Consider the following 24,763-nt stretch of genomic DNA (forward strand, 5'->3'; position numbering starts at 1 on the left):
TCAACAAATTCACAAGCAAGAAGTGCGCAATGCAATCTCAGTAATCACCAACATGAACGGAGATAAAATCATCGACCACAAAAATATAATGCCCACTTTCAGAGACAACTATAAATCCCTATATACTACTGAGTTTAAAGAAGACATTACACAATCTAATGCATTTCTGGATACATTACAGATACCACAAATAGACAATTTTAGTGCGGAGGAACTTGATAAACCTCTAGCGTTATCAGAATTACTAGATGCTATAAAGTCACTCCAAGGCGGGAAAGCAGCAGGCCCTGATGGCTACCCTGCAGAATTTTACAAGAAATTCTCCGCTCAGCTAGCTCCCCTCCTATTAGCAACATTTACAGAAGCCAGAGACAACCAAACTCTTCCTCAAACTTTTCACCAAGCACTAATTACCATTTTTCCAAAACAAAATAAGGACCTATTACAATGTGCATCATACAGACCAATTTCACTTCTGCATAATGACGTTAAAATACTCTCTAAAATCATAGCTAGAAGGATGGAGAAAGTGCTCACCTCGGTAATATCACAAGATCAAGCTGGATTTATCAAGGGCCGACACTTATCTTTAAATCTTCGACGCCTGTTTAATGTAATATACTTACCAACTAAATCAAACACCCCAGAAATATTATTATCATTGGATGCAGAAAAAACATTTGACATGATTGAATGGAAATACCTCTTTACTACATTGGAGAAGTTTGGGTTTGGCCCGAACATTTGAGCATGGATCAAATTACTGTTGTAAGATATGGCCGGCCATGTACCCTGGCCAATACCTCCAGGCCACCAGATGGAGCCCTCCTTGCAGCGTAGAGGTGCCCCAAATGCCAGCAGGGAATTAAGGATAGTGGTCTTTAAATGCACAGCCCTGCTGGATACCATGGTGGCCGCCAGAAGTCGCTGCAGGGAGGCCCAGGGACTATTTTCCCTACACTCCGGAAGTACGTCCCACTCACATGGACAGAAGAAATGACGTGCTTCGGGATGAAGAAAAGAGAAGTTTTTACCTGACCCGGAAGTGATAGAAAGTCACATGGACTGAGGGACAAACACTTGAAGGTCAAGGAGTATAAAGGACTCTGGGAGATCCCAGACAGACGACCTGAGTTGGGAGGCAGGGTGGATAAGCGTCTGGGAGATTGGAGGATTTGTTATTATTGTATTTTTTTTTTTTTTTTTTTTTATTAATTTTATTACAATCAATACATAGCAATCAAGTTTTACAAAAAAAAAGAATTATGCTAAGAACAGATCGATCCCCACCCTTGAGAGAGAGAGCAAGCCAAACGGTGTAAAATTTAAGGCTTGTAAAAATACCTAAATCAACAAATTCTCTGTGCTTTATAAAATCATTTCAAAATATTACTGATTAGATCCTGCCATGTTTTGAAAAAAGTCTGCACAGATCCTCTAACTGAGTATTTGATTTTTTCCAATTTTAAATAATATAACACATCAGTTTCCCACTGACTTAAAAGAGGAGAGTTTGGGTTCTTCCAGTTTATCAGAATAAGTCTGCGTGCCAACAGTGTAGTGAATGCAATCACAATTTGTTTGTCTTTCTCCACTTTAAGACCCTCTGGAAGAACCCCAAACACAGCTGTTAATGGGTTAGGAGGGATTGTGAGTCCAAGACTGTCTGAGAGGTAATTAAAAATTTTTGTCCAGAATAATGTTAATTTGGAGCAGGCCCAGAACATGTGACCTAGTGAGGCTGGGGCTTGGTTGCAACGTTCGCAGGTTGGATCATGCCCTGGAAACATTTTGAGAGTTTTAGTCGAGACAGATGTGCTCGATATATAATTTTGAGTTGTATAATTGTATGCTTTGCATATGGAGCTTGAGTGAATTCTCTGCATTGCTACTTTCCACTCCTTTTCTGATATATTAATTGAGAGGTCATTTTCCCAGTGTCCTCTTGGATCTTTGAAAGGAAGGGATTGTAAAAGGATTTTATATATTGTAGAGATGGAGTCTAACTCCTTGAAATTGAGCAATAATTTTTCCAGCGTGGATGAGGGTGCAAGATGAGGAAAATCTGGAAGGTTCTGTTTAACAAAGTTCCTGATTTGAAGATAGTGAAAGAAATTTGTAGCTGGAATGTTAAATTTGGAATGTAATTGTTCATAGGATGCAAAGACGTTGTCTATATAAAGATCTCTAAGCAAGTTAATTCCAAATTTTTCCAGATATTAAAACTGCATATGTTTGTGAGGGTTGAAAGAGGTGGTTCTTTTGCAGGGTGCCACAGAAAGAAGCTTCTCCGTCTTAAAATGCTTTCTACATTGGTTCCAGATTCTAAGTGAGTGGAGCACAATTGGGTTATTAGTGTATTGCCGATAACGTGTGTTTATTGGAGCACAAAGCAAGGAATACAAAGAAGTACTGCAGGATTTTACTTCTATTGCGGTCCATGCCTGTGTATGTTCTTCTATTTGTGTCCAGGTTCTTATCGACTGTATATTTGCGCCAGTAATAAAACTGGAAGTTAGGTAGAGCCATGCCGCTTTCTGCCTTTTGTCTTTGTAGGGTCGCTCTTTTGATGCGTGGATGTTTAGAATTCCAAATAAATGAGGTTATTGTTGAATCTAATTGCTTAAAGAACGATTTATTAATGTATATTGGTATGTTTTGAAATAAAAAGGAGCTTAGGAAGAATATTCATCTTAACAGTGTTAATTCTTCCAGCTAGTGTGAGATGAAGGGTTGACCATCTATGCAAGTCTTGTTTAATTTTTTCCATGCAGACGACGAAATTTTGTTGATAAAGAGCTTTATGTTTACTTGTGATGTTTACCCCGAGGTATTTAAACTGTTCTGCAATGATAAAAGGAAGGGTGTCTAATCTAATATTATATGCTTGCGAATTCACGGAAAGAGTACACTTTTATTCAGATTAATTCTGAGACCAGAGAGCTTTTGAAATTCTGTGAGTGCTGCTAAGACTGCAGGCACAGAATTTTCTGGGTCCGATATATACAGTACCATGTCATCTGCATATAATGAGATTTTCTGTTCCAGTCCTTCTCTGCTAATCCCCTTTATCTGATCAGTATTTCGACAATGTATTGCCAGTGGTTCAATGGCAATTGCAAACAGCAGTGGTGACAAAGGGCATCCTTGTCTTGTGCCACGTTCTAGTTTAAAGTAGTCTGAGCAAATGTTATTGATGCAAACTGAAGCTTCTGGGTTAGTATACAGTAATTTAATCCATGCACAAATGTTGGGCCAAACCCAAACTTCTCCAAAATAGTAAAAGGTATTTCCATTCAATCATGTCGAATGCTTTTCTGCATCCAATGATAATAATATTTCTGGGGTGTTTGATTTAGTTGGTGAGTATATTACATTAAACAGGCGTCGAAGATTTGAAGATAAGTGTCGGCCCCTAATAAATCCAGTTTGGTCTTGTGATATTACTGAGGGAGCACTTTCTCCATCCTTCTAGCTATGATTTTAGAGAGTATTTTAACGTCGTTATTCAGAAGTGAAATTGGTCTGTATGATGCACATTGTAATAAGTCCTTATTTTGTTTTGGAAAGACAGTGATTAGTGCTTGGCGAAAGGTTTGTGGAAGAGATTGGTTATCTCTGGCTTCTGTAAATGTTGCTAATAGGAGGGAGCTAGCTGAGCGGAGAATTTCTTGTAAAACTCTGCAGGGTAGCCATCAGGGCCTGCTGCTTTTCCACCTTGGAGTGACTTTATAGCATCCAGTAATTCTGATAATGACAGAGGTTTATCGAGCTCCTCCACACTAATAGCGTCAATTTGTGGTATCTGTAATTTATCCAGAAATGCATTAGATTGTATATTGTCTTCTTTAAACTCAGTAGTATATAGGGATTTATAGTAGTCTCTAAAAGTGTACATTATATTTTTGTGTTCGATGATTTTATCTCCATTCGTGTTAGTAATTACGAGATTGCGTTGCATACATCTTGCTTGTGAATTTGTTGCTAAAAGCTTATTATCTTTCTCTCCATGTTCATAATAATGATGTCTGGATTTGTAAATTAGTTGTTCGGTTTCTTTAGTTGTCAAGAGGTTTAATTCTGAATGTAGAGCCTGCCTCCTCTTATGTAGAGTCTCGCTTGGTAGTCTGGCATGTTCTTCATCTATTTTAGTAATTTCGCTTTTTATCTCTGCTACTTTCTTCGCTTCGGATTTATTTCTGTGGGAAAGATATGAGATAATCTGTCCTCTTAAGAAGGCCTTAAGAGTTTCCCAGAGTATTCCTGCAGAGATCTCAGGGGATGTATTTGTCTCTAGAAAGAATTCAATTTGTTTGGATATAAATTCAGTACAATTCTCGTCAGCTAATAGAAGCGGATTGAGGCGCCATCTGCGGGTGAGTGTATGGGGCTTAGTAATTTCAGCTCCAAGATCATCGGAGCATGGTCTGAAATAACAATAGCATCGTATTTACAAGATTTAATCTTAGGCAAGAAGTTATTATCTATAAAGAAGTAATCAATCCTTGAGTAGCAATGATGTACTGGTGAGTAGAAAGAATATGTTCTTGAATTTGGGTTTAAAAACCTCCAGGGATCTGATAAGTTGTGATCAGTTATAAACTTTGTAATTATCTTTGCGGTGTTAGTTGCGTTCCCCTGTGGAGGAAGTCTTATCTAAAAGTGGATTTAGAACACAATTAAAGTCCCCAGCCATTATAAGTTTATGAGTGTTCAGATTGGGAATGGATGCAAATAAATTTTGTATAAATTCCTTATCATCAACATTAGGTGCATAAACATTTATCAAAATCATTTTACAGTTAGATAAGTCTCCCATGACCATCACATATCTCCCTTCAGGATCCAATACTACATCTGATGCTACAAATGGTACTGTTCTATGTATGAGAATTCCCACCCCTCTAGTTTTCTTTGTAAAACTAGAATGGAACATTTGGCCAGTCCAGTCTTTTGCAGCGGAACTGATCCTTACTTAGTAAGTGGGTTTCCTGTAAAAATACTATTTTAGCATTTAGACCTGTTAGGTGAGAAAGTACTTTCTTTCTCTTTAATTCGTGATTCAGGCCTTTAACATTCCAGCTTACGAAGTTAACTGTCCCATCATGGAGACACTGATTCTGAGTTTTTGGTGTCATATTATAGTCTTAACTGGAAGTGAAATAGTTTAGGTCTTAATTTCCTATTCCCCAAGAGTTGTTGCCATGCAGCTTATTATTACGTTGATAGTTATAATTATAAAGATTGAGATGATAGATTAGATATAGATCAAGCCTGCTCTCTTTCTCTTCCCCTTAACCCCCACCCTCCCTTTTTGCCTCCCCAGGTGAGGCTAAAACCCACTTCATGCAGTCCCAGTCCTCTGACATACCCAGAGACAGAGCACGTCCAAAGCACATCAAGCCCCCATGCAGTGGCGCTTTAAGGTTAAAAGATAGAGATATCTGTTACCAATATAGTCTTTAAAAGAGGAAAAGAGAAAAAAAAAAAAAGAATTTTGCACTTAATATATATATATATATATATATATATATATATATATATATATATATATATACATATATATACATATAATCTTCATCAATTTTAGTGCATTAAGATGATATCCCCAGATAATAAACCCAGGTGATGGTGTTAAAGATGTGTCCAAAACAAGCATAACAAGTCTTAATGCAGTAATAGCAATAACAGCAAACCAAGGGTATGATATTGAACAGTCTCATTTAGGGTACACATGAAATAATTAGAAAAGAAAAAAGAGGAGGAAAACGTAATTAAGCACAATAAAACATAAACATTTAGCCTAGTAATACTAAGTAATGATAAGTAATAAGTAAGTAATAATAATATAAGAATATGAGAATATATGCTGATAAAAACCCGTATTTTAAAACAAATAGATCAGACAGTAGATTATTAATCCTAGCTTTATCATTTACCGCCATGACTCACAATTATGTATCAGAATAGTCCCGGGATCAGCTTTCTTAACTCATTTTCTGCCTCCTCCTTGCTAGCGAAAACATAGAAATGACCCTGCCATTCCACTTTCAGTTTTGCGGATACAGGAGGCCGTATTTGACATTGGCTTGCCGTAGCGCTGTTTAATATTATAGAAGGCGGCGTTTGATAGCTGTTGCTGGAGAGAAGTCAGGGAAGACGAATGTGGCAATCTTCATATATAATATCTTCCTTTTTTTTCCTGAGGAGTTCCATCACCTCTAACTTAAATGATAATCGTTCAAAACGAACTATAAAAGATCTTGGTCGGGGTCTGACGGTGTTTGATCAGCGTCTGTGCTGTAAGCGCTGCTATCTCAGATTCTGCTTTAAAGTCGCCCCGATTATTTTAGAAAAAGTTCAGTTGCGAATTTCACGGGTTTAAACTTTCTCGATTCTCCGGCAGCCTTCAATTCTGACATTATACCTTCTATTCCCATCTTCTAAAGCAGCCAGTCTGTCTCCAAGTTTTTCTCCGAGTTTTTACATTCGAACTGACATTTACTGCTCTTTCCTCGGCACTGGCAGCTAGATGTTCGCTATTTCGATCCGATTCGTGAATGTCTCACTAAGATGCTCCAATCGATCAGCAAGCGTGCTCAGTTTAGCCGAGTTTTTCTCAATGCGCTCTTCAATTTTACCCAGCACCTGTCGAAGTTCAAGTTGTACCTCTTGACGCAGCCTTTCATTTGCCTGTTGGATTTCCTGTTGGATTTCCTGTCGCCGACATTCATTGGCCTGTTTCATCTCCTGTTTTAATTCCTGTTTCAGTCTCTCATGTGCCTTTGCCGTTGCTTTCTCATTAGCCTTCTCGCTTCTTTATATCTTGCCTGAGCTCAGCGAGCAACACTTTCAGTTCAGATAGCTCAAATGTGCCTTCTTGTACCGTAGATGAAGCAGCAGACTCTGCTGAAGCCGGTGTCCCGCTGCTCCAGTCCCGCGTAATTGCGTAACTGAAGCCGCGGACCTCCCGGCCTTTTCCAGTTTCAGGTAATCCTCTCCAATCGGCGAGCTATCCACATCTGCCCTCACGATCACATTTTCGCTCCCCTTTTCGCTCTCAGCCGGCGACGATGTAGCGGACCGTGGTCCCGAGGAGTCTGTACTTTCGCCCATCTGATCCAGGTCTGTTTCTGAGAGGCCGTATCTCGAACTAGGGCTTGCTGATCGCAGCTTGGATGTAGCTTTAGTCTTCGATTCTTTCGGACCCCCTTCTTGTTGGCCATGTTTATATGTGTTTACATATACTGTAGCGGTCCCTCTCGGGTTGAATAAATACAGGATATCTCAGAATAATAAGCAAATAATATGAAAAATAGCACCACTGCTAGCGGAGCTCCACTTCAGACGTCCATCTCTCGCATCGGACGAGACCAAGATCGGATTTGTTATTATTGTTATTGGAGTATTTGGGAGTGGAGGGTGCTTTGTGCACATTATTGTTATAATAAATATCATTATTGGACTTTTACCTGGTGTCTGACGTGGTGTTTGAGGGTGCAAGGGTGCGAGCATACCCTTAATCTGTCACACTGTATACCAATCCAGAAGCTTCAGTTTGTATCAACAATATTTGTTCAGACTACTTTAAACTAGAACGTGGTACTAGACAAGGATGCCCCTTGTCACCGCTACTGTTTGCAATTGCTATTGAACCACTGGCCATACATTGTCAAAATACTGATCAGATAAAGGGGATTATCAGAGAAGGACTGGAACAGAAAATTTCATTATATGCAGATGATATGGTACTGTATATATCAGACCCACACAATTCTGTGCCTGCACTCTTAACAGCACACACAGAATTTCAAAAGATCTCTGGTCTCAGAATTAATCTGAATAAAAGTGTACTCTTTCCAGTGAATTCTCAAGCATATAATATTAGATTAGACACCCTACCTTTTATCATTGAAGAACAGTTTAAATACCTCGGGGTAAACATCACAAGTAAACATAAAGCTCTTTATCAACAAAATTTTGCCATCTGCATGGAAAAAATTAAGCAAGACTTGCATAGATGGTCAACCATCTCACACTAGCTGAAAGAATTAACACTGTTAAGATGAATATTCTTCCTAAACTCCTTTTTTTATTTCAAAACATTCCAATATACATTAATAAATCATTCCTTAAGCAATTAGATTCAACAATAACCTAATTTATTTGGAACTCAAAACATCCACGCATCAAAAGAGCGACCCTACAAAGACAAAAGGCAGAAGGCGGCATGGCTCTACCTAACTTCCAGTTTTATTACTGGGCAGCAAATATACAGGCGATAAGAACCTGGACACAAATAGAAGAACATACACAGGCTTGGAACGCAATAGAAGTAAAATGCTGCAGTACTTCTTTGTATTCCTTGCTCTGTGCTCCAATAAATACACGTTATCGGCAATATACAAATAATATAATTGTGCTCCACTCACTTAGAATATGGAACCAATGTAGAAAGCATTTTAAGACGGAGAAGCTTTTATCTGTGGCACCTCTGCAAGAGAACCACCTCTTTCAACCTTCACAAACATATGCAGTTTTTAATATCTGGAAAAAATTTGGAATTAACTTGCTTAGAGATCTTTATATAGACAACGTCTTTGCATCCTATGAACAACTACATTCCAAATTTAACATTCCAGCTACACATTTCTTTCACTATCTTCAAATCAGGAACTTTGTTAAACAGAATCTTCCCGATTTTCCTCATCTTGCACCCTCATCCATGCTGGAAAAAATATTGCTCACTCTCAAGAACTCAGACTCCATCTCTGCAATATATAAAATCATTTTACAGTCCCTCCCTTTCAATGATCCAAGAGGACACTGGGAAAAAGATCTCTCAATTAATATTTCAGAAAAGGAGTGGAAAGCAGCAATGCAGAGAATTCACTCGAGCTCCATATGCGCAAAGCATACAATTATACAACTCAAAATTATATATCGAGCACATCTGTCTCGACTGAAACTCTCCAAAATGTTTCCAGGGCATGATCCAACCTGCAAACGTTGCAATCAAGTCCAGCCTCACTGGGTCACATGTTCTGGGCCTGCACCAAATTAACATCATTCTGGACCAAAATTTTTAATTACCTTTCCGACAGCCTTGGACTCACAATCCTTCCTAACCCATTAACAGCTGTGTTTGGGGTTCTTCCAGAGGGGCTTAAAGTGGAGAAAGATAAACAAATTGTGATTGTATTCACTAAATGTGACACGCCGTGTAGTTGGAATTGGAATCACCAGCTTACACTGTAGGTGTCTAGTATGTGGGGCCGAGCGTGACCAGGATGATGGTGTAAGACAGGGAGACACGGACACAAAAAGAGTTGGGTTTTATTGAAAAACAAAGTGAGTTTTTATTTACAGGTGCACTTAATGAAAAATTAAAAATAATGTCCTGCGGAATTTATATATTAAAACACAGTCCAATGCTGCAAAGGACACACAAAAACAATAGTCAAATGGAGCCCAGAAATGACTATATACAATATTTACAGTGCTTCCTGAAAGTCTCAAATGAAAAAGTAAAATACACACAAACTAGTGAAATCCAAATATATACACCAAAGCAAAATGTGAAGCTGTCTTCCTACACAGTAATCCAAGTCAGGAAGCTGCTCCTCCAAACAGTGTATAATACAGGATTCACCCAAAATATTCAAAAATACAGAAAAAGTGTATTTACAAAAATAAACAGTGCACCATTAACCACAACCCAATAAATACCTCCACCAAAGTTAATCCAGAGATATTTATATGAAAAAAAATATTTACAAAAACAATGCACAAGCCGTAATGCTTGGTAACTTCTAAGACGCAGATCTACCAAGTACAGTACCTTCCTCCAAAACGAACTAGTCAGAAAAAGACCCCCTCTAGAGGCCACGACTCCCTTTTGTATTCAGCGCCACTGCGCCGACCAATTAAACAGCTGTACGTCATCCCTCCCGAGTGCAGCGATGGCGTGAACACATTTGCGAAAAGCAGTGTCTATTTTCCCACACAATTACTATAAAAATCGAGCAGCCGGCGCGCGCGCGTATAGCTGTACCAACTTCTGAGACGCCAACTGCACTTCTGCCTTAAGTTAAAGTAAGCACTTTCTCCATTTTTTTCTCCTTTCCCTGAGCTACAGCTCAGTCAACTATGAATACGGGATCCCTTTACTAGACTACGGTAAACTAATACTACGACGCTTTGCACTTTCTTTTACTCCTTTAGAGTTAATGAGGTCGCGGGAAACGCGTGCAGGAGTGGAGTACTGACAATGCCATCCCGGCCGGTCAATGGCAAGGCTGTCTCTCCAGTCTACATGAGACCCGCTGTGACACTCCCCAAAGGCGCTAATATCGTCAACGAAGACGTCTTTCTACACTATATAAATGAAAAAAGGTAAGTTTCCTTTCTTTGTACCTTTTTTCCTCATACAAAAGCCTCCCTCTTTACCCAGCAGAGGACGCTTAACTAATTTTATTTACTTACTGGTAATGCCAGTAGGGCATATTACCACACTACACTTTTGGCACGCAGACTTATTCTGCTAAAATAGAAGAACCCAAACTCTCCTCTTTCAAGTCAGTGGGAAACCGATGTGTTATACTACTTGAAATTGGAAAAAATCAAATACTCAGTTAGAGGATCCGTACAGACTTTTTTCAAAACATGGCAGGATCTAATCAGTAATATTTTAAAATAAGCTCTTAAAGCACAGAGGAACCAATTATTTCTGTATTTCTTTGTCTTCTGCATTCATCTCTATTGGCTTATCAAATTTATTAATTTAGGTATGTTTACAAGCCTTAAATTTTACGCTGTTTGCCTTGCTCTCTCTCTCAGGGGTGGGGATCGATTTGTTCTTAACTCAATTTTACTTTTTGTAAAAATTGATTGATTTGTATGGATTGCAATAAAATTAATAAAACTTCAAAAAAGAAGCCTCATTAACTGATATTGCAATGTTTAATTTGAAATCTCTTAATGGCAAAGCATTGGTGCTGTCAGAATTCATCACTGACACCAAACTTGATATACTGTGTTTAACGGAGACTTGGCAAAAACAAACAAATTTACACCTCTCATGGAGGTGACTCCACCTGGATTCACTTTCCACACAGAGCCTCGCAGCTCAAGGCAAGGAGGTGGACTTGCAGTAATTGTCAGAGTAGACTTAAACATCAAACAAATCCCAATTGATTGTCCATTGTCTTTTGAGTGCCTGGCTTTTAAACTAATAATGGAACCAGGTCCCGTCTCACTCATTGTTCTTTATCGTCCTCCAAAATACAATGCATCCTTCTTATCTGATCTGACTGAACTTTTAACCCACCTAAGCTCTTACTCTCAGAGAATTATCCTTTTATCCTTTGACTTGACACAACATGTTGATTTTCCCACCCACTCTGGTGGTCATATATTGGATCTGATCTGCACTTCTAGACTATCTTTTGCCAACATTTACAGCACTGATTTGGGTCTCTCTGACCATAAAGCAGTATTTTTCACTGTTTCATTACCTCTCCCTCCTCTTACCTGTAAATGACAAATTTCTTACAGAAACCTTAAAAATATCTGTCCCTCTATCCTTTCTGGATCCATTTCTGATCTTTTACTGTCTGCTCCTATTCCGTGAACACTAGATAGTCTTGTTGACCACTAAAACTCAGCCCTGCATTCAGCATTAGATAAAACAGCCCCTTTAAAACATAAGGAGGTTTCCTTTAAACGTTCAGCTCCTTGGTATGACTCAGAATTGCGATCTATGAAAGCAGCTGGCTGACGCCGTGAGAGAATGTCACGTAAGACTGGCCTCACCGTGCACATCCAGGCTTTCTCTGACCACCAAAGAGCTTACAGAGAAGCACTAACTGCAGCCAAGAACACCCATTACAGCAGAATAATAGAAAGTGGCCATGACAACCCAAGGGTTTTGTTTTCTGTAGTTAAAAAACTATTCAAACCCACACCTGGCCCAACTACCTCTTCTACTGAAGTCTGTGAGGAATTCCTCCACTTTTTCCGTAACAAAATTGAAGATCTAAATAATTCAACTAACATAAATACATCATCTGTTTATATCTCTCCCTGTTTTCTCACTCCATCCAGCTCCTTCTCTAAGTTCTCACCAGTCACACCTGCATTTGTTAATAACCTGCTTTGTAAGATGAGGCCTACTACTTGTGTACTGGACCCCATCCCCAGCACACAACTTAAATCCTGAACTTCATGCCATAATCCTGACTGTTACAACAATAATAAACTCATCCCTTGACACTGGCTCTGTGCCGTTCACTTTTAAAATCGCTTCTGTAACCCCCATGTTAAAAAAGTCTGGTCTTGATGGTGACAATCTTAACAATTTTCGGCCTGTTTCCCACTTACCTTTCCTGTCAAAAGTTCATGAGCATGTTGTAGCCTCCCAGCTCACCAATTACTTAACCTCTAATAACTTGGTGGAACCCTTTCAGTCTGGTTTCAGGGTGCAGCACAGCTGTGAAACTGCACTACTATGGTTAACCAATGATCTGCTTATGGCAGCAGACTCTGGACAAACCAGCATATTAATTCTATTGGACCTCAGTGCAGCGTTTGACACTCTGGTCAGACATGACATTCTACTGTCCAGAATGGAGATCATGCTGGGTATCTCTGGCACTGCCCTCCAGTGGTTCAAGTCCTATCTGACTGATAGGCAAGAGTTTGTTAGTCTTGGCAACAGCAGATCCAGCTCAGCGCCAGTCACACAAGGAGCTCCTCAGGGCTCTGTCCTCGGCCCTCTTCTCTTCTGTATTTATGTGCTTCCCCTTGGCCATATTATTCGTAGCTATGGACTGGGTTATCATTTTTAAGCAGACGATACTCAAATCTATTTTAATGTTAAAAGTGGAACTTCATCAGAGTTTTCTCAGCTCACAACTTGCCTCAGTGAAAATAATATCTGGATGGAGCAGAACGCTTTAAAATTAAATTGCAACAAACCTGACCTCCTGCAAATTGGGACTAAAATGCAACTTCATAAAACGAGCTCCTTCCCAGTCAATCTTGGCGGTGATCTCACCAGACCTGCCTCTACTGCAAAGAATCTTGGTGTCATTTTTGATTCCTCCCTCTCTTATTCTGCCCACATAAATCACATTAAGAAACTTTCTTACTTTCATCTCCGTACCATATCCCGTGTTCGCTCCTTCCTCTCCTTTTCTAATGCTGAGAAACTTGTCTCTGCTTTTATCACATCCCACATCGATTATTGTAACTCACTGCTGGCAGGTGCCCCTTCTAATCTTATATCACAGCTCCAGCTTATTCAAAACTCAGCTGCAAGAGTCCTGACTCGAACCAGCAGCAGCAAGCACATCACAGCCATCCTGCTCCGTCTTCATTGGCTCCCTGTGTCTTACAGAATCAAATATAAAATCCTACTAATAACCTACAAAGCCTTAAACGACCATGCACCAAACTACATCAGTGACCTTCTCCATCATTATGTGCCTGTCTGCCCAACTAAGGTCCTCTGACTCTGGTAATCTTGTTGTGCCCCACACTAATCTACACTCCATGGGTGACAGCAGGGCCTTCAGCTGTATAGCGAGTGCCCGGACTCTGGAATGACCTACCGAAATGAATCAGGTCAGCTGACTCCATGAATTCTTTTAAAAAACAAACTCATCTGTTCAGGAAGGCTTTTAGATCTACTTGACTTCATTACACTTCTCTCAGTTTACCTCTCTGTCAAGATGCTCATGTAACCTGTGTGTGTGTGTGAGACCATCAATTATGTTGTCTGGTAGGCTTTTTTTCTTTGAATTTACTGTCTTAATGCTCTTTATTTATTTATTTGGTTTGTACAATGCTATATACTGTATACCCTGCCATTCTATCTTAAACTCTGAAAAGTGCCTTGAGCATGGGAAAGGCGCTATATAAATAAAATGTATTATTATTATTATTATAATGATTATTCCATCCGTCACTCAGAATATCCAACCAATGCAGGACGCACTTCAAGGCTGAAAAACTTTTATCTCTTGATCCTCCAAATGATACTCACCTTTGTAAACTTCTCAAGCCTACACAGTTTTTTATCTTTGGAAAAAATCCTAAATAAAAACACTTAGAGAACTGTATATAGGTCATATTTTTTTGAATTGTTTGAACAATTATTCTTCAAATTCAACTTCCTAGCAACACAATATTTTCACTTCTTTCTAATCAGATATTTTGTTAAAAAAAACCTACCCAATTTTCCACACCTTCCACCCATTACTATTCTAGAGACAATACTGATCAGTCTTGAGTCAGGTAGCATCTTAACAACATATAAAAACATCTCAAAGAACCTCCCCTTTAAAGATCCTCGGAAAAGGACCTTTCAATTAATATCTCAGAAAAGGAGTGGAAGTCAGCCATACATAGAATACACTCCAGCTACATATGTGCTAAGTATCCAACCACTCAACTTAAAATCTTTCACCGATCACATTTATCTCATTTAATATTGTCCAAAATGTATCCATGGCTAGAATCCAACCTGTGAATGTGGTAATCGAGCTCCAGCCTCACTGGGCCACATGTTTTGGGAGGATAGCAAAGTAACATCATTTAGGGCTAAAATTTCTGAATGCTTATCAGATAGCCTTAGGGTCACAATCACTCCTAACTCACTAACAGTTGTGTTTGGTGGGCTCCCCAAGGGGTCTAAAGTGGAGGAGGACACATTGACTGTAATTACCTTAACTACACTACTAGCATGTAGACTTATCTGGCTTAACTCGAAGAATGGCAGCCCACCTATTATAAGTCACTGGGTCGCTGATATTCTGAACTATTTGAAATGGGAAGAAAAACAAATTTTCACTTAAAAGATCTGTTAAAAACTTTTTAAAAATATGGCCAAATATAATTAATAAAAGTTTAAAATAAGCATTCATATCAAGGGAAATTAATATTCTGCTTTCTTTCTATTTATGTATTTTCCTAATTTATTTTCCCCCTGCTCTCGGCTCTCCTCTTTTTTTGGTTGAATTCTGTTTGGTTGTTATTTCTTTTTTTTTTTGTTCCTGCTTTCTGTTTTAACTTTCTGATTTTTTTTTTGATTTTTTTTAGTTTGACTTTGAAAGTCACTTGATGTATAAGTCGACCTTGACTGCATACAAATCTGTTTTCTTGAAATCCGAAAAAAAAAAATAGACCATTAGGAATGTTGTGTCCACTGATCTAATTCAGAACAGCAGCGTCGACCTTCAGTGTGAGTTTCTGTCAGTAGAGTTAAGTCCCCTTTAAGCAGCTGATTGAATATCAGAGGACTTTAGGGTGATGCTGTCTGAATCTCCACTGAGTAACACCGGGGATTCTGTCAACAGTGAAAGGCCATGAAGGACACCACAACACGTCTTCTCTAACTCTCCCTTCTCATGTCCCTACACATCATTACCAGTGAAGCTCTGCTGCTTTTCAAGTTCTCATTTATTTCTCCCCTCTTTGATATGAAGTGTTATCTTCCTATTCCACTCACCTTCATCTCATCCATCACCCTCCTCGTCTTCTTTAATGTCTTCTCTTTCTCCTCAAGTCTCCTCTTGATGTCACTCAGTGTCGCCTCCAGCTGTTTCTGTTTGAACACGCAAGAGGACACGCGTGGTCAGATCAGAATTCACGTTCACTTTGTGATTTCTTCTTCTCTTTCTGACTCCTGATATTTTCACAACACATTTGTTTGACATTTCATGACACAACTTAGATTTAATTTAACAAATAGAAATGACAAAAAAAATGATTAAAAGAATGGCTTAATTTAATTGATGTAAGATTGAGTTTGGGCTTGAAGAGTATGCCAAATACAGAAGACAGTTTGAAGGCACACTGGTGTGTGAGTTACTTCTTGACGTTTAGAAGACATTACATCAACAAACTGGGAAATGTGAAGTTCACACAACACCAGAAATAATAAAAACAAATTGGAGTGTGTAAGTAAAGAAACTGGTGAAAGGCCAGGAGGACTTAAACACGTAATGTCAGTAAGTATAGGATCTACAAGGCCATTTGATATCCTGAGTCAGACATGTAAGGACGTTGTCTGCTGTTGTCATTTTCTGGAGTCAAGTAAGATACTGAAATACACAAACGATTCTGTTGAATTCAGGAAGAAGGCAATTTAAAGGAATTTTAAAACTCAAAAATTATATTTTTTATATGTTACTTACGTCATGTGTTTTGTTTACATGCTGGATTAATTTTTTAACATAAAATGTTTATTAAGGTTATGTTTTTTTTATTTCTCCAGAGCCTTCAAGACCACCCAGCCATCCCAGTTAAGGGGTCAGCTCAGAGATCTGCAGGTGGGTGAGCCTGTGGTGTCCTGATGATGGACTATCTGTCAGGCAGAGCGCAGTTTGGGAGACTCAAGGACTGTGTGAGCAACACTGAAGCAGCTCAAGGAACAGGCCTGTCTGCTTTACTCTTCACTCTGCACACCTCACACTGGAAATAACAACAACACTTATTTCTAGAGCACATTTTCATACAAATGATGTTGCTCAAAGTGCTTAACATTATGAAGAAAGCCAAAAAATGACAAAATAAATAAGAATTAAAATTAGGACACACTAATTAACATAGAATAAAAGTAAGGTCCGATGGCCAGGGAGGACAGAAAAAAATACTCCAGACAGCTGGAGAAAAAAATAACGAGACCACCCAGCCCCCTCTAGGCATTCTACCTAATATAAATGACCTCAATCAGTCCTCATTGTATTTGGGGTTCTCATGGAAGAATTTGATGATGACGGTCATGTGGACTTCTGGCCTTTAATTCATTGATGTAAAGAACAAGAACAGATTTTTTTTTTATAGTTAAAAATAGCATAATGGATATCTCATTGGGCCCCCTGAGAAACCTCTACCTCAGCCTTGACTGCCTAATAAAGTAAGAAAAAACTCCCAAATAAACCTTGTAGGGAAAGAAAATGGAAGAAATCTTGGGAAAGGCAATTCAGAGAGAGACCCCCTGTAGGTAGGCTGGGCGTGCAGTTAGGGTCAAACACATGGTGCGAGGAACCTCATCAGAACTGGCCGATGTTAAGAGTGGTGTTCCACAGGGGTCAGTGCTAGGGCCGCTGCTATTTTTAATATATATAAATGATTTAGATAGGAATATAAGTAACAAGATGGTTAAGTTTGCAGATGATACCAAGATAGGTGGATTAGCAGATAATTTGGAATCCGTTATATCATTACAGAAGGACTTGGATAGCATACAGGCTTGGGCAGATTTGTGGCAGATGAAATTTAATGTCAGTAAATGTAAAGTATTACACATAGGAAGTAAAAATATTAGGTTTGAATGCACAATGGGCGGTCGGAAAATCGAGTACACCTTATGAGAAGGATTTAGGAGTCATAGTGGACTCTAAGCTATCAACTTCCAAACAGTGTTCAGAAGCCATTAAGAAGGCTAACAGAATGTTAGGTTATATAGCGCCTTGATGTGTGGAGTACAAGTCCAAGGAGGTTCTGCTCAACCTTTATAATGCACTGGTGAGGCCTCATCTTGAGTACTGTGTGCAGTTTTGGTCTCAGGCTACAAAAAGGACATAGCAGCACTAGAAAAGGTCCAGAGAAGAGCGACTAGGCTGATTCCAGGTCTACAGGGGTTGAATTATGAGGAAAGATTAAAAGAGCTGAGCATTTACAGTTTAAGCAAAAGAAGATTAAGAGGTGACATGATTGAAGTGTTTAAAATTATGAAGGGATTTAGTACAGTGGATCGAGACTTGTATTTTAAAATGAGCTCATCAAGAACACGGGGACACAGCTGGAAACTTGTGAAGGGGAAATTTCGCACAAACATTAGGAAGTTTTTCTTTGCACAAAGAACGATAGACACTTGGAATAAGTTACCAAGTAGTGTGGTAGACAGTAAGACGTTAGGGACTTTCAAAACTCGACTTGATGTTTTCTTGGAGGAAACAAGTGGATAGGACTGGCGAGCTTTGTTGGGCTGAATGGCCTGTTCTCGTCTAGATTGTTCTAATTGTTCTAATTGTTCATGAAAACAAGTAATCCTCTTCACAGAGCTAGATGGCCAATCCATCATGGCCTCCTCAGAAACACAACACAACAGTACAAACTACAAAGAGATAAGGCGCAAGGTGAAGAGAGAGGTGGCGAAGACTAAACAAAAGGCGTATGATGAGTTGTATGAGAGGCTGGACAATAAACAGGGAGAAAAGGTTAGGTGGGCTACACAGAGGGACTGAGCTGGGAAAGATGTGCAGCAGGTTAGGGTGAGAAAGGATAAAGATGGAAACATAGTCACAAGTGAGGAGAGTGTGTTGAGAAGATGGAAAGAGTACTTTGAGAGGCTGATGAATGAAGAGAACGAGAGAGAGAAGAGGTTGGATGAGGAGATAGTGAATCAGGAAGTGCAGAGAATTAACAAGGAGGAAGTAAGGACAGCGATGAAGAGGATGAAGAATTGAGTTGATGGAGAAGTTTAGAGAAGGCCAGAAGGATTTGCATTGAGTCTTTGTGGACCTGGAGAAAGCAACAGGGTGACTAGAGAGGAGCTGTGGTATTGTATGAGGAAGTCAGGAGTGGCAGAGAAGTAAGTAAGAGTTGTACAGGATATGTACGAGGGAAGTGTGACCGTGGTGAGGTCTGCGGTAGAAGTGACGGAGGTGGGATTACATCAGGGATCGGCTCTGAGCCCTTTCTTATTTGCAATGGTGATGGACAGGTTGACAGACGAGATTAGACAGGAGTCCCGGTGGACTATGATGTTTGGAGATGACATTGTGATCTGTAGCGATAGCAGGGGGCAGGTTGAGGAGACCCTGGAGAGGTGGAGATATGCTCTAGAGAGGAGAGGAATGAAGATCAGTAGGAACAAGACAGAATATATGTGTGTAAATGAGAGGGAGGGCAGTGGAATAGTGAGGATGCAGGGAGTAGAGTTGATGAAGGTGGATGAGTTTAAATACTTGGGATCAACAGTACAGAGTAATGGGGATTGTGGCAGAGAGGTGAAGAAGAGAGTGCAGGCAGGGTGGAATGAGTGAAGAAGAGTGTCAGAAGTAATTTATGACAGAGGGATACCAGCAAGAGTGAAAGGGAAGGTCTACAGGATGGTAGTGAGACCAGCTGTGTTATATGGGCTGGAGACAGTGGCACAGTAGACAGAGCTGCTGGTGGCAGAGATAAAGATGTTAAGATTTGCATTGAGTGTGACGAGGATGGAGAAGATTAGAAATGAGGACATTAGAGGGTCAGCTCAGGTTGTACGGTTGGAAGACAAAGTCAGAGAGGCGAGATGCTGGGTATATTGGGAGAAGGATATTAAATATAGAGCTACCAGGAAAGAGGAAAAGAGGAAGGCCTAAGAGAAGGTTTATGGATGGGGTGAAAGAGGACATGCAGGTGATGGGTGTAACAGAGCAAGATGTAGAGGACAGAAAGATATGGAAGAAGATGATCCACTGTGGCAACCCCTAACAGGATCAGCTGAAAGAAGAAGAAGAAGAAGAAGAAGAATTACAAACTACAAAATGCAAGAATAGACGAGACCACTCACTAAATACAGAACTACCACATATGAGGACACAGATTTGTGCAAATATATAAAAAAAAAATAGAAACTAAAGAAGAAAAATGAGAAATAACAACATCTGACCATCAGCTCATTGTAGGACCACAGACAGATTGTAGAACAGGAGTCAAACAAGCCAGCCTCATAATGGCTTCTGTGACTGTCACTGTCACAGCTCCTGTCATCATATTGAACAAATGCAGCTACAGACTCCAAAGGGCAGAAGAAAGCAGAGGGGTCTTATAAAGCAATGAAGCCCACTTGAGGAATCACAAACACCTGTGATGCCAAGTGTCCCAAACATTATGGTCCCTGAAATGGGGGTACTGTGTCAAAAAAGTGCTGGGTGACTGAAATGTCTGAAATGAAAGTCTGCCGTGTGCACTTTAATCACGATGTCTGAATTGTTTGATTTAATATAATTCATTTAAAATTCATAGAATTGTTAAAGTTACATTTTTATCCAGCTTAATAATGGAAAGAAAATAACATATCATATCAAACTTGATTAAACAATCCATCCATCCATCCATTATCCAACCCGCTATATCCTAACTACAGGGTCATGGGGTTCTGCTGGAGCCAATCCCAGCCAACACAGGATGCAAGGCAGGAAACAAACCCCGGGAAAGACGCCAGCCCACCACAGGGCGTGCACACACACATAAACACACACACACACCAAGCACACACTAGGGACAATTTAGGATTGTCAGTCCACCTAACCTGCATTTCTTTGGACTATGGGAGGAAACTGGAGCATCTGGATGAAACCCACGCAGACATGAGGAGAACATGCAAACTCCACGCAGGGAGGACCCGGGAAACGAACCCGGGTCTCCTAACTGTGAGGCAGCAGCGCTCTTGATTAAAGTACGCAGCATAATTGTTATATTTCCAGAAATTTTCAAACTGAGTTTTTTTTTAATCATTTAAGCAATCTATGAATTTTAATTTAATTCAATCAATTCTTTTATAAGCACCATAAAATTTTATTTTAGTAATATATGTTTAACAAAATCTTTGTACTAGAAAAAAAAATATTTTTTACATTTTAGTGCATTTTTAAATCAAATCGTTTCACTTCTGCAGTGGGCTGGCGCTCTGCCCAGTGTTTGTTTCCCGCCTTGTGCCCTGTGCTGGCTGGGATTGACTCCAGCAGACCCCCGTGACCCTGTAGTTAGGAAAAAGCGGGTTGGATAATGGATGGATGGATGGATCGTTTCACTTAAAAATCTTTTTTTACATATTTTTTCTACATCCAAAAATATCTGGAAACTCAGAAATTGCACAGGAATACATTAAATAAAAAACAAAAATAAAAAACAAAACTACCAAACAGTAAATCCAAAGTCGGTGGTCTCTGTTTCACCATCTAGCTTGGAATGTCAGAACTGAGAGATCTGCTCAGTTTATGGCTGAAGTTCCTAAATTGTTAAATTGTCCACACAAATCATCTTTCACTTTCTCTGTCTGAGGCCCTGACGTGGCGACAGATGATTTATCAACAACTGACCCAAACATTCTGGCTGTGATAAATCATCTGTCCAACATTCCATTTTATTAATCCCTTTTTTGTTAGCCAAACCAGCAAACACTGGACAACAACTGGACAAGGTGCCAGTCCCACACAAGGCACACACACACACACACACATCCAATATATCTAATTTATCAATGCCAGTCTATCTAATATGCATATATTTGGATTATGGGAGGAAGACAGAGCATCCATAGGAAACTCACATGGACACGAGGAGAACATGCAAACTCCACACAGGGAACACCAGGGACAAGAAATGCAGTCAGAAAATATATTCATAATATAAGGACAACTGAAGGTGTGCGTATTCAAGAATATTCAGACAAATGACATCCACAAACAACACAAAACATCTGCATTACCTTAGTTTTTTCTTTTTCTCTCACTTACAGAAACAGGAACATATTTTTTTTCTATTTCTCTAATTTTTATCCAAAGCATTTCTTAAGAGACATCCTTCACTCAGAATTGCTTTGAAATGTTCTCGTCTCAGTTCTGGTCTTACAGAAGTTTACATGGATCAGTTCTTAGTGACTTATTAAGTTTCTAGAGCCAGCACTATGATGGCAGTTTGGTTTTCCTCACAGGTTGCCTACACTTCCTTACAGCTCCTCATTGTGTGTGTGAGTGTGTGTGCGTGTGTGACTAATGCTTCTCTGAACTGACACAAGTCTAGTTTACTTTTCTTTCTGAATTTATAAAGAGACCCTTACAACAGCTAACGCCTTCTCCTTCACATAGTTATGCTGATGTCAATTCCCAGAATTCACCAACTCTCTTTATTTTACTACCAAGTTACAGCCAGGAGTTCCTGGAGATGAATTTATTGTACAAAACTTTGACTTAACTCTGCAGTACAATACAGACTAATGTGCAACTCTTAAAAAGTCCTGAGATCAACCAAACACAAACAAGACAAAGCAAACAGCCAGCTAAACCCACTTGGCATGTGTGTGGCGTCACTACAGACGTTGTCTATTCGTGTGCTCAGACCGTCAACTGAGTTCTGTTTACGCTGACACTCCATGGTGACTATGCTTACAGCAGCCATCTTGGTAAGAACACCTCATGAGGGTCCGAATGTCAGATATTACAATGAGCAGCTCACAGGACACTTGTACCCTGCCAGGGGGCAGTTCTGGTCTGCAGGCTGTAGTTTGGCCCCCCAACCCCGGTGTCTTAGAGCACAAAGAAACGACTTGACTCACTTGACTGTTCATGCATTTCAATGGGTGTCTCATCCTGGGCTGTTTCTTGCCTGGAGTTGAAAAACTCAGTTTATAAGATGGATAAATAGATTCTTCTGCTGCACTACATTTTCAAATCCCTTAACTCCTGTTATTATTGAGTTTGCATTAAACACTAAGCCCCACTCACCTGTTTTTCTTCCCTTTCAGTCTCCAGCTCGACCATTTCATGATTTTTATGTCCAGTCACCACACACATCAAGCAGATACACATCTCATCAGTTTTACAGAATATTTCCAGACTTTTCTGATGTTTCTCGCAGAGTTTCTCCTTCAGATTTCTATCAGGATCAACCAGCTTGTGGTGCTTCAGGGCATCTCCTTCATAGTGAGGCATCAGGTGAGTCTGACAGTAGGAGGCCGGGCAGGTTAGACAGGACTTCACTGCTCTGAACTTCTTCCCAGTACAGAAGTCACACTCCACGTCTCCAGGGCAGGCATAATTTTGAGACGGAGAAGGAGGAGGAAGACTGAGTGCCGTCTTCTTTAATTTCTTGATGACTTCATTCAGCAGAGTGTTTCTGTTCAGCTCAGGCCTTGTGGTGAAGGTGTGTCTGCACTGAGGACAGCTGCACTCTTGGCTCTGATCCCAGCAGTCTGTGAGGCACTTCAGACAGAAATTATGACCACAGGGGATGGTGACGGGGTCAGTCAGGGTGTCCAGACACACCGAGCAGGTGAACTCATCCTGTAAACCACACAGCTGGGCTTCAGCCATCGTCAGTTTGAGGAGAGGCAGGCAGAGAGAATCAGTCAGACAAACAAGGAAGTGACTTGTGAAGAAACGAAAGTGAAAGTTTGTCTGTGCTCAGTGAGGAGGAGGAGGAGATTTAAAGAGAAAGCTGAGAGCTGACAGAGAGAACATCTGAGGAGACACTGAGGGTGAACAGCTAATGTGAGACAGGAGCTCAGAGAGTGAAGAACACAAAGTGAGAGAAGAGGTGACCTGTCACAGGGGGTCTGCTAAAGTGTAATTCACATCAGTATTTCTTAATTATTTATTACACACTGTAGTCCACTTGAGAAAGACTCAGACCTCTGTGCACACTGACAGGTGGAATAAAATGAAAATTAAACACAACACATCATGGACCATAAACAGATTTGCATGTTGCCATGCTGGTTTTCTTTATTATTCAAATTCTCCATCCCATATTAAGCTCTCATCTATTGCTTATCAGAGTTGTGTGAATGGTGTGACTAATGAATTTTTTATTTTTTTTTTTTCCATATCAGTAATTATCTCAGACTATTTAGTAAATTCCCAAACTGTTTGACTCCCAACAACATTGAAGCCCACTCGGTTTAAGAAAGAGAATATGATTTATTGATAAACAGATTATATAGAAATATGAAAACTTCTTAAAAATTGACAAGAGAGACAGGCAGGCAGACAGACAGACATGAAACACACAGCAGGCGCTCGCCGCTCTCGGCTCCTTCACAGCTTTTTAGATTTTCTTGATTATTCAAGTTGTTTTATCTCAGGATTTGTGAGACTTAATCAAGTCTGTTGAACAGGCTCGTCTACTCCTGCACCCTACGATTAACAGACTCAGATCCTAGTCACACAATTGGGTATAAGTGATGCCCTGATGCCAGTTCCGCTGTAATAGCCCACCTCAGACACATTTTACTTAAGTACATAAGAGTGACCCCTCCAGCCTGTCACTTCTCAGTGCCCCACACTGGGACTCGCTGTCACCAGCACTAACAAAGGTACAGATGTCTCTGAAACACATGAAGGCTCGTATAACATTTGGTTTTATGCCAGTTCCCAACCAAGGGGGTCTTACTTCTGCTGCCCTTGCCCTTCTGTAGCCAGCAGACACACCACATGCACTTCAGATCAGGTCATCTACCTCAACCCAAGCGTAATTAGACCTGGCCAGTACTTGGATTGGAGGCCATCTTGGAAAAGCTTGGGTGACTGCTGGAGGAGGTGTTGGTGAGGACAATAGGGGCTTAGCCGGTGGTCTGAATGTGGATCCCAATGCCCCAGTGCAGTAAAGAGGACACCATGCTACAAAAATGGCACCATCCTTTAAATGAGACGTAAAGCTGAAGTCCTGATTCTCTGTGGTTATTAAGGATCCCTGGCATCCTTCATAAAGAGTAGACTATATCCCTATGTCACTCAATTTATTTAGGTTTTATTTAGCATAGCACATTTAAAACAACTAGAAGTTGACCAAAGGGCTTTACATAGAATAAAAGGTAACAGTATGAAATAAAAGCCAGATAAAGAATTATTAAAAAGAAAAACAAAATGAAAACATACAGTACACACATGAACACACGTATATCAACTCACAAACATAAACAGCTTATATAAAATTATCCTTCCATCCATCTTCTTCCGCTTATCCGAGGTCGGGTAGCAGCTTGAGC

General features: G+C 39.9%; 1 protein-coding gene across 1 annotated transcript in view; it reads right to left on the reverse strand.

The window, feature by feature from the left end:
• Positions 1-23,090, reverse strand: part of LOC120528415 (tripartite motif-containing protein 16-like) — a 38,583-nt gene extending 15,493 nt beyond the window's left edge. Inside the window, exons 1-2 of the mRNA XM_039752579.1 lie at positions 22,503-23,090; positions 15,512-15,607 (exon numbers count right to left, since the gene is read on the reverse strand). Of these exons, the coding sequence (XP_039608513.1) occupies positions 15,512-15,607; positions 22,503-23,090 (684 nt within the window). The remainder of the gene's footprint in view (positions 1-15,511; positions 15,608-22,502) is intronic.
• Between the last annotated feature and the right edge of the window lie 1,673 nt (positions 23,091-24,763).

Source organism: Polypterus senegalus, chromosome 4, assembly GCF_016835505.1.
Source record: "Polypterus senegalus isolate Bchr_013 chromosome 4, ASM1683550v1, whole genome shotgun sequence".
Lineage (NCBI taxonomy): Eukaryota > Metazoa > Chordata > Cladistia > Polypteriformes > Polypteridae > Polypterus > Polypterus senegalus.